Source organism: Oryx dammah, unplaced genomic scaffold (assembly GCF_014754425.2).
Source record: "Oryx dammah isolate SB20612 unplaced genomic scaffold, SCBI_Odam_1.1 HiC_scaffold_19, whole genome shotgun sequence".
NCBI classification, from domain to species: Eukaryota; Metazoa; Chordata; class Mammalia; order Artiodactyla; family Bovidae; genus Oryx; species Oryx dammah.
Window position 1 is genome coordinate 92,459,009 of NW_024070203.1, and position 18,021 is coordinate 92,477,029.

General features: G+C 44.6%; 1 protein-coding gene and 1 non-coding gene across 13 annotated transcripts in view; one reads left to right on the forward strand and one right to left on the reverse strand.

The window, feature by feature from the left end:
- ENPP2 (ectonucleotide pyrophosphatase/phosphodiesterase 2) overlaps nucleotides 1-18,021 on the reverse strand; it is a 134,085-nt gene that overhangs the window by 84,815 nt on the left and 31,249 nt on the right. For 7 of the 12 annotated variants that reach the window (XM_040261170.1, XM_040261167.1, XM_040261165.1 and 4 more), the window contains exon 2: nucleotides 7,790-7,892. In XM_040261170.1, the coding sequence (XP_040117104.1) occupies nucleotides 7,790-7,892 (103 nt within the window). Of the gene's footprint in view, nucleotides 1-7,789; nucleotides 7,894-8,105; nucleotides 8,971-11,831; nucleotides 11,838-14,904; nucleotides 14,911-15,861; nucleotides 15,868-18,021 lie in introns of those variants that run through there. The other 5 variants (XM_040261162.1, XM_040261161.1, XM_040261166.1 and 2 more) reach the window with 5 other exon arrangements.
- On the forward strand, nucleotides 1,408-1,479 carry TRNAW-CCA. Its single transcript has one exon. It is a non-coding gene; the product is annotated as a tRNA-Trp (tRNA).

Sequence of the window (18,021 nt, forward strand, 5' to 3'; positions counted from 1 at the left end):
GGGGGTGGGGGTGGGCGGGGAGCAGGGTGCACACGGGCGGGGCCTGAGGACGCTCAGGGCCGGTTCACACTGCGGGGGGTGGGGGTGGGGGTGGGGGTGGGGGTGGGCGGGGATAGGGGTGCACGCGGGTGGGGCCTGCGGACACTCGGCCAGTTCACACTGCGGGGAGGGGGAGGGGTGGCTGCGGACACTCACGGCCGGTTCACACTGCTGTGTGGCAGAAGCCAGCACGACACCAGAAAGCAATTATTCTCCAATTAAAAACAAATCTGTCCTAAGTGTGATGGGGGTTTGAAACTTCATATGCGGCACTTGCCAGCACGCTTATGAAACTCAAATGCTATTCTGCCTTTTGAATTACATATTTAAATGATATTGTCTTACTTCAAAGGAACAAGTCAGTTCCAGAATCTTAAAAAATAAATGTCACAGGTCTACACAGACAGAAGTTTCCTTTAAATAGAGACTTTAAATTTTCAAATATGTGTATATGTGATGTACATAAAAACAATGCTGTACGTTTCTTACTTTTCCCAGAACGCAATTTCATGATTTTAAAAACCCACCAATGTAAAATTGGATTTATCACATTCAAACTCATAATTCTGATAGAAACAAGTGAAATTACTTTTACTTAGCTAAGTAAACCTTCTTTCTAAAACATTCCGTCTTACCATACCTACACAGAGGTAGCATTGTGGAAATCTGGTGCCATTTATGCACAGAAAAAAAAATTATTGATAATGCTAGACTATTCGAAACAACCTAATTCATGATAAGAGTTGTGACCTACACATTATTTCATCCTGGACTCCCAATCACATTTCCCACCAAATCTCTCTGCAAAATGGAAATTTTCAGATTTGGACTATGGCCAGTGTGGGAGGCTGTGTTTAAGTTTGAAAATGCTTAGCCCAGCCTAAAGCTGGACGATTCCTCTAAGTTTTGTCTGGTCCTGCATTCAGAGTTTGCGCTGTGACCCGCTCTCCGTTCCTCCCATTTTCCATGGTTCTCAGCCTGAGGGTTTCCTGAAAGTTGAGAGGCAAGTCTTGAAATGAAACAGACAGTGAGTAAGCCGCCTCCTTTCCAAGAGCACTGGGACAGACCTGGCTCTCCGGTGTCCGCCTGCCTTGTCTGAAGCATAAAATACAAGGAAAAAAGGCCGACAACGTGGATGACAACCAAGATGCTGGCCAACTCAAGAGGGAAGTCCCGTCTAACGCCTCTTCTGGAGTATCCAATGTGCCCTTTCTGGTCCTACTTTCTTGCACTGAAGTTGCCATTTTTCCTCGATAGTCTTGACCTCATCTCTTGGAAAGCAGCACTTAATCCAGGCCTGTGTGTCAGTATCTCCACTTCCTAAATACGTCACTTTCTATAAATATCCATTACTACAGCATCATTGCTTCCCTGGTGGCTCAGAGGTTAAAGCATCTGCCTCCAATGCAGGAGACCTGGGTTCGATCCCTGGCTCGGGAAGATCCCCTGGAGAAGGAAATGGCAACCCACCACTATTCTTGCCTGGAGAATCCCATGGATGGAGGAGCCTGGTAGGCTACAGTCCACGGGGTCGCAAAGAGTTGGACACGACTGAGGGACTTCACCTTACCTTACCTTACCTTATAGCATCAGTAGGCTCTCCTCTTCTTCACAGCTTCTGAACAGGATTTCATAGACAACTTTTTAAATTAATAGGTCCACCTGGGAAGTTTTCAAACACCTGTACTTTCAATGTGTTTGTAAATACAATATCCTCATGTAGCAAGACCCCATCGACTACAAGAAAACAGGTTTCTAGACGATTTCAATGAAATTTGAGTCTAACTTCAATTGTAAATCACTCAAATAACATGTGTGACCATAGTCAGTAGTATAAATCTGCTACCAAACAATGAACGGCATTTTATACAGCAGATACTGTCAATTTGATGAGGTAACAGTGGAGACCCTGGCCTTGAAACAAATCTGGAGATAAATGCAGTGGATCAGCATATACTCAGCACCTTGTGTTCTTATCAGTCTTGGTTATGGCACGTTTGTTTTCAAGAGTCTTTTCAGACAGACAGACAATATTATCCTCATTTTTCCTGGTGGGCGATCAGAACTCTAGTGAAAGAGAAAGTCGCTGAGTCCCGACTCTTTGCGACCCCATGGAAGACAGCCCACCAGGCTCCTCTGTCCCTGGGCTTCCCCAGGCACGAATCCTGGAGTGGGGTGCCATTCCCTCCTCCAGGGGACCTTCCCGACTCAGGGTTGAACCCGGATCACCTGCCCTGCAGACGGATTCTTTACCATATGAACACCAGGGAAGCCCTCAGAATTCCATACTTTTTCAGTGTGTTTCTAAATACCATGTCCTCATGTAGAAAGACCTCGCAAACTACAAGAAAACAGATTTCCAGATGATCTGAATAGAACTTAGGAGTTTAATTCCACTTGTGTAGCACTCCAGTGCATGGCACAGGGAACCCTACTCAGCGCTACGTGGCAGCCTGGGTGGGAGGGACTTTGGCGGAGAATGGATACGTGTATATGCATGGCTGAGTCCCTTTGCTGTCTGCCTGAAAGTATCACAATACTTTTATACTCCAATATAAAATTAAAAGTTGTTTTTAAAAAAAGAACCCTAGGCCTAACTTAAGCTAGCAAAGGCCCAGCTACAATTTTAGATCATCTGATTGTAGCTACAATATCATTATCATTAACAAAGGATTTTTCAAATTATGCACATAAGCTCTGAATTTTAGATGTTCTTTTTAAGACATGATTTTGGAAGATATAAGCTATGTTGAACTTTATTAAAGATGGAGATTTCTGGTTTATGCAACAAGATAGAAGATTCTGTATAGTATTTTCTTTTGCTTGTCCGTTTTAGTCTAATTTTTATGAAATTTGAAAATTAAAGAATAGTTAATGCCCCTTTCTATAGCATACAATTATGATAAGCAATGCATAAAAATCATCTGGAATATAAACTAAATTTATTTTTTAAAGACAATCTGCAAAATACCCATTTTAAAGAAATTATTTTAAAAGTTTACTATTACAATGTGTGCTTATATCATTTGAACATTTTTTTGCTTACCAGGTTTTTGCCTACTATTTACTATGCTTTTCAACAGAAACTGGAACAAGTTTTATTAGGTTCACAATAAAATTTTAGTCTTTCACTCCTTTCCCTTTTTTAAATTAATGTCTTCCCAGGTGGCTCAGTGGTAAAGAATCCACCTGCCAAAGCCGGAGATGCGAGAGACATGGGTTAGATCCCTGGGTCGGGAAGATCCCTTGGGGTACGAAATGGCAACCTGCTCGAGTATTCTTGCCTGGAAAATTCCACGGATGGAGGAGTCTCGTGAGGTACAGTCCACGGGGTCGCAAAGAGTCGGACACGACTGACCGACTGAGCACGCGCGCACAGAGGTGCTTTAGACACTGTGTCGGCTTCAGCTGTAGGCAGGGCCGAATTCCGTGCAGAACGTCCTGCATGTGGTGGAGCGTGGCCAGTTACCAGCGCTGTGATACAGGGCTGCTGGGCCTGCCCCCTGAGCACGGGCCGGGCAGACCCCCGCCCTCTGGCCGCTGCTGAGTGGGGGCACGTGCGTGAGGGGTGCGTGTGTGCACGAGCACATGAGCACGTGTGGCCCCGTGCCCCTCCCTCCTCCGCGTGGCCCACCTTCTACACTACGATTCAGTATGTTGCTTCGTATCGTATATGCTGGGGAGAGTGAAAGGCACTCAGTCGTGTCCGACTCTTTGTGACCCCATGGACTGTAGCCCACCAGGCTCCTCTGTCCATGGGGATTCTACAGGCAACAATACTAAAGTGGGTCGCCATGCCCTCCTCCAGGGGATCTTCCTGACCCAGGGATCGAACCTGGGTCTCCTGCATTACAGGCGGATTCTTGACTGTCTGAGTCACCAGGAATGTAAGACGTTTTGGGGAAAGTTTTGGGCATAAATCAGTTTGAACTTGTAGGAGCGATTTTTCTATCATGCAGAGTAGGTATTTTTTGTAGACTGAAGGTTAATCAATTTTTAAATACTTCCGAGAAAGAAAATTATCTCTGTATACACAGAAAATATATATGTGTACAACAATAGACATGGAACTCGACTCCCTGCGCCCCCTCCCAAGAAAAGGTTGTGATAGCTTCAGGTGGACAGCCAAGGGCCTCAGCCATAGGTGGACGTGCATCCATTCTCCCCCAAGGCCCCTCCCACCCAGGCTGCCACACTGAATCAGCTGTACGTTCTCATATATCCCCTCTGTTTTGGATTTCCTTCCCATGAAGGTCACCACGGAGCGTTTGTATGGTTCTAAGATACACGGAAAAATCACTGCACCTAAGGGCCATATTACAGAGAACGGAAAAGTCCATGCTGTTCTTTCATCGCTGTGTTCCGCTGACTTAAATGCCTTCTGGTCTCAACATTAGATTTAACATAGAGTCCCAGGATGTGACAGTCCTTCTAATTTTCCTTGCAGAGTAACGGCTGATGACAGTCACCTGTCAGCTTTGCAGTTCCTCCAAGCTGTTGCCTTATCATTAGGATGAGATGCCCAAAGCTATCAAATGAACGTGAACCTTCTCACTCCTGTCACCACTGTCTGCTTTCTCCAGGATTCACAAAGCAAAGCTTTACTTGTAAAATTGTCAGTGACACTCTTCATTTCACATTTCCCTATGAATTTCACCTGCATTCACGTACTTTTAAACTCTCAAGCCACTTAAAAATGATGATGACTTGAACAAAGCTTTCAAGTCTCTGTTAGCCAGTTATTCACAAGCTTACCCACTTCCCTTTGTCTTTGAAGTATGAAGTTGCTTCTCTCAAAGGAGATCCCGTTTCCACCCAGAGACTGGAAAAGTATCCGTCACCAACTCCAGTGAAATAGATTGCACCACCACACAGAAACACACACATAAGCACATTATGTGAGTGTCACCTGTATACACGTAAATTCTCTTCCGACTTTAGAGGTGAATCAAGCTGGCTACATCAGATGTACAGGACAAGAATGTCAAACTGAATCGCACGCATGCTTTACGTTCTCTCTGAAAATTTATTCCCGGCATCTCATGTACCTGATGGTCCATGACATTTACCCAGCAGACTTGTAATGAGTTCTGCTCATTTCATATCCTCTAATAAATCTACAATCTGAAGGAAGAAATCTTATTTTACCATGAATTCAAATAGATCACCACATGCTAACAGAAAATCCAGCTATCACGTGTGCCAGCGAATTAATTATAATAGTTTGCATGGCCGCAGCCTTGAAACTAACATCCACCCCCGTCCAGTAGCAAGAGTCTGCATGTGTGCAGAACGTTCTCAGCTACAGCTGAGGACTCTGAGGTACTACGCTTCCTAAATAAGAAACCGAATGCTAGTGAATGAGAGGTCTTGCCCCGGTCAGTCTGAAGCTGGCTATACATCAATATCCTCTGTGTTCCTTCTACTTGGTAGAACAATCTCAAAGCACCGAGCTTCTCAGGAATACTCTGGAACACGGAAGTGTCATGGACAGTAAGCATGGCAGCCTTTCCTCCTAGCATCTTCTCTAAAACGCATGTGCCAGCTCACCCAGGGTTTTCCGACGCGCATGCTTTACGGGCAGAATCGCCAACCATAAGCATCATCTCAGACACAGACAACATTTAAAAAGAGGAAAGTGCTTAGAGTCTCCGCATGCGTTTGCTCAGTTTCCAAAGCACATCATGGCCTTCATTCAGGAGAGATCAATTACAGTGCCTCAACAGCAGTAAGCTATAGCAACAGAAATTTAAAAATAAAAAGTGTCAGGCACGCCAAAATCCCCAAACTCAGACTCACATGTATCTCGAGACTAATACTTCCTAGCAGTAGAATTTTCACTAATAAATTATTTTAGAAGCTAACATAAGGCCAAAAGTAATCAATGATTTGATTAATAATTCAAGAAGCAAATATTCTGAAATATACTAGATTTAGAGATAATTTATATTATTTTTCCAGGAGTAGCATTGACTCATTAATTCTTGTAATTGTTTTTAATAATGCAAGGAAATTATTTATTATACACAAAATATATTTGAGGATTAGTAAATCTGGTCTGTATTTTTCAAGTTCTCCTGCAGAGAGTACACACATTCAAAAGGCAATGAAACAGACAGAATCATGTTTTTCTTTTTTAATCCAGAAGGAAAATTGGAAATCACGTAGGCCCGTTCTGCATTGTATAGCTAAGGAAATGGAGCTCACAAGTGACTTCCCCAAGACCACCTGGCAAGTGAGACGCATCCAGGGCGCCAATCCAGGGCTTTCATGACCATTTTCCAAAAAAAAAAAAAGTCAACTCTGAAAATAATGGGCAACTTGATTTTACAACATTCATCAGAGAAATCGCTTTTAATATCAGTTTTAGCCAAAGTAATATATTGATACGAAGAAGGGGAAAAAAGTTCCTTTGAGGGTCCACTGGAAAGAGCCAGCAGTGGGCTCTCAAGCTTGCCCCCATGGCCAAACTAAAGGCCTGATCCTCGCTCTTCAGTCTGAGCAGTTACAGGCAGTGTGAGCAGGAGTTACACTTGTCTGGAACAACCATTCGTTACCAACAGAAACAGGATCCTCCAGCCCAGGGGTCCACTTTCCTCCCCTTCCCCAACAGAAGACAGCTCATTTTGTCCACTGGTTCCCTGAGGGTGCAATCTTTATGATCTATTTTCTTACTTTTCACCCCAAGCACACTCCACTTGGATTCACTAAACCACTTCTGATATAATTCTTTCGCCCTTACTCAAAAGTCACTTGCTTGAAATAAGGAAGGTTCAGAATTCCATCAATGCATGGATCATAACTCGGCTAAGAAATGCTCGGGCTGGCTAAAGAGAGACAGGTGACAGTCTTTTATGAGGCAGGTCAAGAAATCCAGTGCAGAGAAGTACAAAATGCACAGGAAGGCCAACAAACATGCGGAGATGTCAGGAGAAGTCAAGAAAAGATTGCCCCCTAGAGTACCCGTTACTTAATATGTAATTTTTCTTTATAAAACCATCAGCAGCTCCAATTTCCAGGAAATTAACCAACTCATTACTTAAGACCTGGTCAGTTAAGCCTTCTGGGCCTGCACAAGGAGCTCCTTTATAAGAATTCCCATACTGCTTATGGCACAGGGTACATTGTAAAAGGAAACTCTTTCACTTCAGTTCTGCTAGTTAAGTCATGACACTCTATGAAAACTTACCTCTCCTTGAGCCAAAAGAAAAATCAGGGAGAAGTCAATCTCATAAGCTCTTCTAAGCACCTCCTCTCATATTTTTCCTGTTTAGGTTAAACCTTCATCTCATAGTGAGATGAACTTTCATAAAAACAGTTCCCTGCCACTTTTTGTTTTTTACTTCCATCCCTCTTTTTCTCAAGGTCAGAACTTTCTGGACACAAATACTAGATCTCCTATCAAATGACAGCAAATTACACTCACAATGTCTTTACTATCAAGTCAGCACCTGTTCTCACCACTTTTTTTTCAGCCTTGTCTGTTCACAAGAGCTTTAATGTTGTCTTAGCATTTATAAATTCAGAGGACAGAGATTTAAACAGTCAGTAAAGTAGCAGGAAGAGTTCATAAAATGTTCTCTTACTAAACCACGTTCCCCCATCTGAACTGTACGGAGAGCTGATTTTATTCCAGAGACAGCATGAGTTAGTTGCACTGCAAGATTAAAGGTGCATTTCTTAAGGAGTGGACAGTGATCACTTTTAATATTTTAAAAGGACTGAAGATGGGCACAGCTGCTACACATACCTGTAGGAGGGCCTTCATCCCATCCTTCTGCCCTCTTAATTCGATTTGCTGTGAATCCTAAGCAGATATTGACACCAACAGCAAAAGTGAACAGAGATATTACCTAAGAGAAGAAAGAGATCAAACTGTCAGTGCAACCAGACAAGCCTAAATCCGATTCCACAAAGGCAGTGCAAATGACTTCAACATCACCATCCAACCCTGCAGCTTCCCAAATGCACCCTGTAGTGCTGTCTTCATTTTAAAAGCAAAAAGAAAATTCAAAATCAGAAAGCAACCCCCCACCCCCACCCCCGTCATTGTCTCCTTCGCCTACCTGGTGGAGCTGGCATGAGCTTCTCCTGGCCATGGCAGGGGGTTCTTGGAAAGCCTGTGGCCGTGTGTTCTGTTTGCCTACACTGAATGCACTGCCTTTTGGGGCTCTGAGTCCAGTCTATTAACTACAAGTAATCCCACCTGGGAGGTTGACAGCCTTCTCTGATTTGTCCAAAGCTCGATTTCATCACAGTTTGTTCGCAAATCGCAGCTCCGAGCCTAAGCAGCTTGAAACATCCCTCTCCGCCTCTCCACCCCGCTCGGCCCCTCCCCTGACACACAGACACTTTCATGTGGCTTCCTCTGGTAACATAAGGGTTTCTTATGTTGCTGTAGCCAATAACCCTGCATGTTCATTTTCCTTCCCTCCTGAAAACATGGCTTTTTAAAAAAAGAAACCAAATGCATTTTATCCGATAAAAATGAAACAGAGCCACAAAAGGGTTTCTACCAGCTTTAAGCTTTTAGGGTTTAACAATGTAGTTATTCAATGCAGTCAACCTCACAACTTCATGTTTTTAAAAAAAACAAGGAAAGTTTTATAATTTCTAAACCTACTAACCCTCTGTCCGGCCCGTTTCTTTATTTTTCTGGTCGTATAAATGACCCTGTCCCTTCTGCCGCATTCTCAGCGACTCCTGGCTCCTCAAACATTTCCCACGATGAAACCTCCCAGGATTGTAACGAAACACAAGAGATAGCATTCTGCTTCCCCATGTTGTCCTTAGAGTTTACAGAAGTAACATTTATCAAAATCCTGGGGATGCCAGGGAAGCCGCACAGAGGTCTCCTGCCTTGTGAGGAGGCATAAAATGAGTTCAGATCTGCCTGCCTCTTCCTCCGGAAAAAACCGTCAGGTTTTTTGTTTCGGAGGGACTGGGGAACAGCAAGGGTGGGGTGTGGCGGGGAGGGGGAAGCTTTACTAATGACTGAACTGAGAAAGGACATCTCGGTGGCAGCGAGACTTCAGCTCTACAGAATTGTTTCCTTAGGTTTTTCCCCAGATAAATTATCATCTAGCCACCAAACACTGTGCCTTTGATGCTATTGTGAGGCTTAAAGTCTTTTTACTGAGCTAGCTAGCCACCAGGGGACTTCTAAAAGAAATCAGGCCCTCAGAAGCTGAAAGTTCTTTAAATACTGTACACTTGTAGGATTCAGACGGGAGAGAAGAGCTTATCTCTGGTTTTTCTCTGGCCAGACCCGGTGACCACAGCTCTTGTGCAGAGCATATGTGTGTACGTAAACAAACAGGGCGCTTACTATGCAACAAACGGCTGAGGAAGCTGGGGCTCTGCTCAAATAAAACCCCAAAGCACAAAAGCCAGAGCTTGCTTACGGTGGGCTGCACAGTAGGTCTGGGTTTCATTAGATATTCCAGAATTTGGTAACAGCTAATTGAGAAAAAGGAAACACGGTGCCAAGCTTTCAGCTGCCTCTCTCGAAGCCTTTCCATTCTGCACGCTTACAGAGACGGCAGGCCGATGGGTCTTTCTACAGAAGTCTCTGGCTTCAGTCTGCACGCCATACTGAAATGATTTGGGGTCGGGTGTTTAGCAAGGCTTATGAAAGATGTTAACCCCACGTAAGATTTTTCTACTCTTTATGTTCAGTTTCAAGATGCAGGCTTGTACAAAGGAAAACTATCAGCCTAAAAGGGAAACATCAAGGCCGTCCTGTGACTGCACCGTACGCCACAGCGGCCGAAGGCTCCAAAAGAAAACCGCTCCAGCCTCCCCACCGGCCTTGCCAGCCCTCGCCAGGGTCCAGCAGCTGTAGAATCTGTCTGATATTTGACAGTAGAAATCCAGCTCGAGGACAGTGAAACTGATTAGACTCAGAAACTGAACATTAGCCGTCCATTGTTTGGACATGCAGAGTAGCTGTGCAGGGGGAAAAAGTCCTAAGAGTAACAGCCAGAGAGATGAAACGTGTGTGCTAGTCGCTTAGATGGGTCCGCCTCTTTGAGACCGCATGGACTGTAACCCACCAGGCGCCTCTGTCCATGGGATTCTCCAGGCAAGAATACTGGAGTGAGTTACCATGCCCTTCTCTAGGGGATCTTCCCAACCCAGGGATCGAACCTGAGTCTTCCAGATTGCAGGCAGATTCCTGTCTGAGCCACCAGGGAAGCCCAGCCTGACCCATACCTGGCTTCTGTACAGCACTTGTTACCAGTTATCTAAGAGGACTGAACTCAACCTCTCTTTCAACTGGTCATTGTGCACAGAGAATGCATTCACACACACACACACACACACACACACCACCTAACCACTGTTACACAGAATTTCACTTAAAGACCTTAACTGAAAGACATTGTTACAAATTAACTGTCAGGGGGGTGACCCAAGTCCCTACCTCAGGCACCCAATCAACTGTAAAACAAAATCAGCCCTCATTATCTAAAACTGAGCAAACTGCAAAGCCTGATAATGCATACTGCACATCTAGAAATGCAACTAAGATGGTATAAAAGAGTCCAAACCCTTTTCTAACAGAACTAAATCAAGACAGTTCACCCGTGCTGGTATTTAAGATTTGGGGATAAGGTCACTCGTGGTTGGGTCAGTAAATAACAAACTGTATGAGAAAGACTAAAATTAACTTTCAGCTTGGTTTATTAATCCAGCTATATTTCAGAGAACACTGCCCCCTGGCAGAAGAAAACCCAAACAAATCTTAACAACAGTCTCAGGCCTGAAAAATCATTCTGTGATTCTCAAGCTTTACTGGGCATAAGAATGACCCTGGAAACTTGTTTAAAATGTTGATGCTTATGGTCTAAACCCCAAGATTCAGAACCATGAGCTCCAGGAGGTGAGGAGAAGAAAGGGAAAGTTTAGGGCCAGGCAGGAGCTAACACAACAGGCTCTTCTGATGCAAGCAATGGAAGGGCCACGTTCTGATGCAAGAAAAGAGCATTAGAATAAATTACTCTGAATCAATTAACTTACGTCCTGAATGTTGACTTGCCTAGCCTAAATCATAATGTAATTTTAATATATCACTAATAGCATTCACTACTAATTGGACATTAAAGTTTATATCCCTTAATGGCAAACCATGGTGGTTCTTCCACTGTTCTTCCATCTCCAAACTGTGAGCAGCGAAACAGTCTTTTATTTACTTTGCTGGTGGTACCAAGCAGCCAGGGTGTGTATTGCTTAATTGTGATACAGTAGTTGCATTTATACAAATGCACAGTCCATCTTTTCATGACATGCTTCTGTGAGTCCTTGTTTCCAAGCCCTGATTAAGGTAAAAGGGTTTGAGGTCAACAGTGAGATTTGAAAAAATCTGTAATTGAGGGTTGTCATTCTTGCCTCCTACCATAATTACGAAGCATTCATGAACGGATTCAAACTTTATCAATATCCAGCTTCTCATTGTGCAGAATTAACTACAATTACGGTGCCTTGACCTGACTCTACTCCCACAGCACTTCTAAGACTACCAGACGGTCACTGACCACCCGATTTTCAGGGGCAACACTTAAGCAGTCACTACAGCAGAAACACCAGGAAATGAAGAAAGCGGCACCTACATGCACTCTTCCTGCCCTATTTTAAACCTCTCTCAGTTAGGTCTTATTTTTCAATTCTGCTGTGGTTGAGAACTGTTAGAAAATTCAGGACAGACACTGGACAACAGGCTCTGCAGGAGGGATTTGCCGACTAAACGGAGCAAGAATTCATGACAGCTAGCACAAAAACAGGCAGGCTCAATTGCTCTCACAATCCAGCACTGCCTGTGTATAAAGTGGACTCCACTTAAGAGTTTAAACCACAGGGGCAAAGCTTTACAAGTAATCTACGGTCCCTGGGGGGTTCGCCAGTGAGAAGTGGCATACGCCTATTCAAATGCCAGCAGGACTTGCGTTATTAGTTACTACACAGTTGAAAGCTGAAATCAACACTGTCGCCTTTTTCAGTGACTTCCATTTATATCATAAACATCTATGCATTACACGTGCTCGCAGTGGGATCTAAGCGTGAGCCCCCGTACCGGAACACTCTCTAAGAACACGCATTCATGGCACAGATGTTCATTAGCTCCTACTGTGTGCCAAGCACTCTTCTGGGCACTAGTTCCTTACAAGGAGCCAAACCAAACATAGTCCCTTGGCCTCCATATAATTCACATAGACACAGAAATAAACGGGAAATTGCAGCTGTGGCAGGCGTGGATGTATAGGGGCCAGTGACGCTATGAGAACACACGATTCAGGTTTGATGTGGTCAAGAGGGTCGCAGAAGACTTTGTGAAGTGTCGGCTGAGCTGGGGTATGAGGGTAGAGGTGAGTAACGAGGTAAGAGGAGGAAAGGCTTCTAGGCAGAGCAAACAGGATCTGCAAGGGCTCTACGCAGACTGGAGGCACCACACATCACACCAAAGGCATCCCGTTCAACCCGCGCAGGGAGATGAAAGGGAGCCTGGAGTGAAGTGAGGCCGGAGAGGCTAGTAGAGGTCAGTCCACGTGGGGCTTCGTCAGGCATGTAGGGTGGTATCGTCTTGATCCTAAACGTTTTGGAAAGCCCTTAAAGGGCTTAAATCAGTGGAAGCATAATGAGATATGAAGCCTTAACCTCTGTACAGCGTGGATATGAGTTTGAGGGAGTCAAAACGGACACAGGAGGTTAGTTTGGAAATGGAGGTGGTGAGTGAGATGTGGCATCAGGAAAACGATGGCGCTGGTGGAGAGGCGGGAGACTGGTCGAGCTGGGCAAAGGGCTGTCCATGCACCGAGCACGCAGGCTGATGGTCAGTGGCCAGTAAGACCACTTCTTAGGTTTTCACTGGATTATAAGAAAGATGAGGCGATATGCATCCATGTGCTAACACTCTAGAATTAAACAGTTAAAATAAGGGATCTCGCTAATAGCTTTAAAACCTGTGTCAGTAGTTTAAAAAATCTTCTGAGGCAGTTGATTTAAAGTAAAGTTACAGTAGACTTGAAACATTTGAAAACAGATTTATTCAGAATTGAGGTTTAAGAAGAATCACCCCCAGGAACTAGCTCAGCTTTGTTCCTAACTAGAGCTTACCATAAAACACAGTAAAACTCAAACTCAAATTAAGTCTTTTTTTTATTTTTATTTTTTTTGCTACTCTGAAACACACGTGTAAAAATCCAGGCAAATGGAAGTCGTGTGAGTCAACTTTGCCAAGTGAACTGTGAACATCTGAGCACGGATGGGTGGCTATATGACTGGAGAAAATTATTTAACTAAAAGTATCAACCCAAGGTTGAGAACTCTCACCCTTTATCCTCCAGTCTCACACAAACAGGCTGAGAAGCCGTCATCAACTCCACGTGTATTGAGTTGGCCAAAAACACCTTATGGAAACACCCAAAAGAATTTTTGCCCAACACAATAGATGAAGAAATGGAAGCTCAAACAACACATGAAATGGAGGCTCGAACAACAGAAGACGGCCCAAGGTGGAGAGATGACAGCCCACAGTGGTGGAATAAAGCACGGGGCCCGGTCCGGAAGCCGGGCCTCCTGAGCCAGGCTGGTCCTCTCCACTAAAGTGTGATGTCCACCAGGCCACACGAGGCCTCAAGCCAGCACACCCAAAACACAGCCACTGGAGCAGCCAGCCCCTCCCCAGCCTCCTTTCAGGGCAACCTTAAAACCACTTTTGTTCTGCCACAGTCCCTGCATCTCTTACTTCGAGTCAGACACCATGTCTGCAGATCCTAGTCGTTAATCAGAATTCTTACCATCCTTTACCAGAGACTGCTGAGAGCCATGAATACCTGAATTATCTTCCTGTATGAATTCTTCTAGAGTCATCTCTTCATCTTTTGAACACAAGTTAGAAATAGCTATTCTAGTCTACGAGACAAAGCAAGGAGCAGAATCAGATTCAGATATGTAAATGTTGGACTGATCAGATAATGATTAAATGCTAAGAACAAAAAAATAAGAGAAGAAATAACTGTTCTTCCCATTGGCACTCTCTGCCCGCTTCAAACACCATTCCACGAGGCAAGTCTTATCCAATCTGTAATTCATTTTTCTATTTCTTACCCAGAGAGCTCTGCATAAAATATAGGCAAATGTGATGATTTTCTCCCTAAACTGAAAACCTTCCAGTTGAAGTGTGATCCCCAGAAGGGTCAGAATCACTCGGAAACTTGCCAGAAATGCAAATTCCTGGGTCTCAGAAATTCGAAGGTAGAGCCCAGAGTCTTCAACAAGCCCATCAGGTGATTCTGCTGCAAATTTGAGACCCACTGGCCTAGAGGATAAAATCCAAACTGCTTAGCAAGGCGCACAGGGCTCCAAACCCAAAATCAAGCTCCCCAAATTCTGATCCCGGCTCTACCACTCTTTAGCAGTTAGATCTTACTTGACCCTTTGGTGAATTACTTCTCCACTCTAAGACTCCGTTTCCTCATCTGTATCCAGCTCACAGGACTCTTAAGAGCATTACATGAAATAATCCATGTAAACTGCCTATACAATGCCTGGCACAGAGGGGTGCTTAATAAAGGGTGAGTTTTCTTAATCAGGGGACAATTTGCTCTTCCCTAATGAAGCTGTGCTCTCTCACACCTTCGTCTCGTCCTTTGGTGCCCCTTGTTGCTTTGGCCTAGAACGCGCTCCTCCACCTACTCTCCCTGGCCAACTCCAGCACACGCTGAGGATTCAGGTCAGGAGCCACTCTTCTGTGAAGCCCCCAACTTCTGCCCTTCCCATGCAGAGCAAGGGCTTTCCATTGCGTCTGTAATCTCTGTTTAGGCATCTCCATCCTTCAGGGTCACTTCAAATATGCTGGACGGTCACCCTGCACTCCACAGAGCCTTGCATCTTTCCTGGGATGCAACAGACAATAACTGTTTGTCCAGTGAAGGACTGGGCATAAAAAAATCGGGACTTGAACTTGAATTCTTGTTCTCTTACTAACTAGCTGTGCCCTTTAAGCCTGTGTTTATTCATCTGTAAAGAAGGCTTATTGGGCTAACTCAGTGGTTTGAAACCCTTTTTTTAAGCATCAATACCTTACTTTCAAATAAAATCTCAAAATGAATGCCAGCGTCTAAATTTGGAGCTGCTCCAGTGGGACTGGGACGCCAAGACCCCATCTAAGCAGCCCCCTCCCTTCTGCCTACGGCACTTTCTCAGAAACATGGGAACCAGCTCAAGGAGTGCAGTTTATAGAAACAAATGAAAGAGGCCCATCAATAACTGAGTCAATTCCGCTACTTAAATACTTTTCTGAACCCCACCCTTTGCTGTAGTATTCATATACCTACGTGTGTCTGCTTAGTCACTCGGTTGTGTCCAGCTCTTTGTGACCCCATGGGCTGTAGCCCGCCAGGCTCCTCTGCCCACGGGATTCTCCAGGCAAGAATACTGGAGCGGGCTGCCATGCCCTTCTCCAGGGGAGCTTCTCCAGGGATCGAGCCCAGGTCTCCTGCACTGCAGGTGGATTCTTTACTGTCTGAGCCTCCAGCGAAGCCCATTCATATACCTATGAAAAATGGCAGCCGCCCGGTCGTGCCCGACTCTTGGCGACCCCTGAACTACACAGTCCCTGGGATTCTCCAGGCCAGAATCCTGGAGTGGGCAGCCTTTCCCTTCTCCAGGGAATCTTCCCAGCCCAGGGATGGAACCCAGGTCTCCAGCATTGCAAGCGACTCTTCACCAGCTGAGCCCCCAGGGAAGCCACATACCTACTCACACACCAAAACATGACCCGAGTCACCCCCACACCAGACCTCTCACTGATGACAGTGAGACTCCGGCCCCGGCTTCCCCCCAGGCTGATTCTCAGCCCTGCCCCTCTCCCACTGTGCTCACTCAAGCCGTCGTCAAGCCGCGGCCCAGCACCCTCACCAGAAGCCCCTCGCAACTACAGCACCCGGGGCACTATCCTCGAGAAGCTCAGATTCTACCCAAGACAGTCGTCACATGTCCGTTTAGAGCTGCCTGTCTCACGGCAGTATTTCTTGCCTTGGCAATAAGAATATAAATTCCCAGAGAGCAGAGGAAAGACGAAGCCTGGTACAGAGGCTGCAGGCCTGGGTTCTGGAGTCCAGCCAACCGAGGTCTGCCACTTTAAAGCACGAGACCTTGCTTAACCACTCTGAAACTCAGAATTCGCATAACAAAAATAATGACAGTTCTTATCACACAAGACTGATACAATGCTCCAACAATACAATGCACGTGAAAACAGGTAGCTCCGTAGTTGAACACAGGAAATACACAAATACTAAACCTTTGTTAAATATAGCAGGATAAACATCGTCTACTCCCATGATCTCAGTAGGCAGCAAAGTGCTGGGCACATAGTAGGTGCTTAGTAGTGACAAAGGTTCTAGGAAGCTTTGCTTTCCTTGCAGAGAGATGACGTGTAGGTTTCAGCTGGAAATGTCATGAACCACTTTCTTCACACTCTCTCCAGCCTCGAGAGAAAATGGGCCGCACATATTGGCAAAGGGTGCAATGACTCCGGAGAGAGCTCCAGAGACACAGGTTTCCACTGTGACAAGAACGACCTTCTGTTTGAATTGGAAAGTCCCAAGAATTTGAGCTTCCACTCAAGAAAGCTGTTGAACTCAAACCTAAAAGGAAGTTTATACTTGCTACTGGGAGAGCACCATCACGTGCTCGGAGCACAGCAGGAGCCTCTTGGGAAGGAAGCAGAGCTGCTATTTCTGTGATTCCCCTTAAATCAGACAACAACTAGTGACATTCAGCAAACGGGGAATGGAAAGAAACTTCTTCTGCCTGATACTAGATTTCTTCGAAAACCTCACAGCTAGCATCATCCTGAATAGTGAAAGACTGCAACTCTTTCCTCCTAAGATCAGGGGCGACACAAGACTGCCTGCTCCCACCAGCTCTGCTCAGCACTGCACTTCCAGCTGAAGCAATCAGGCAAGAAAAACAAATAAAAGACATTTGAATTGGAAAGGAACGAGTAAAACTACCTCTATTCACAAATGGTGTGAACTTTTATATAGAAAATCCTAAGTAATCTGTTTTTAAAATATTAGAACTACAACAACTAAATGAATTCAGGAACACGGCATGATAAAAAAATCAGTGGTATTTTTGTACACTCACAATGGACAATCTAAAATGAAACTAAGAAAGCAATTGCATTTATAATAGTATCAAAAAGTCTAAAATACTTAATAATTAATTTAACAAAGGAAGTGAGACTTGTACACTGAAAACTAGACAGCATAATTGAAATATATTATAGAAGACCTAAATGAATGGGAAGACAATCATGGTCATGATTGGAAAATATTATTGTGAAAAGGGCAAGAAAATGAAAAGATGGAACAAACCTGCAAATTATATATCTGACAAGACTCTAGTATCCAAATATATAAAGAACTCCAGCAAGCGAGCAAAAGAAGACACTTAGACCAATCTTTAAAATGTTCAGGAGTAGAATAGACATTTCTAGAAAGAAAATATATAAATGGTCAATAAGTACATGAAAAGATGCTGACTATTGTTATTCATTTGGGAAATGCAGATCAAAACTACAGTGAAATAGGTACTATTTCACACCCACTGGGATGGCTAACAGCTTCCCTGTTGGCTCAGACGGTAAAGAATCCACCTGCAATGTGGGAGACCTGGGTTGGGAAGGTCCCCTGGAGAAGGGCATGGAAACCCACTCCAGTATTCCTGCCTGGAGAGTCCCCATGGACAGAGGAGCCTGGCGGGCTACAGACCCAGTCCACGGGGTCGTAAAGAGTTGGACGCGATAGAGCGACCACGCAGAGCATAGCACACAGGATGGCTAAAATTAAAAAGACAGAAAATAAGAAGTTTCAGGAAGGATGTGGAAAGATTGGAACCCTCATATATTATTGATAAGATTATAAAATGGGTGCAGCCCCTTTAGAAAACTATTTGGCGGGTCCTTAGAGTGTT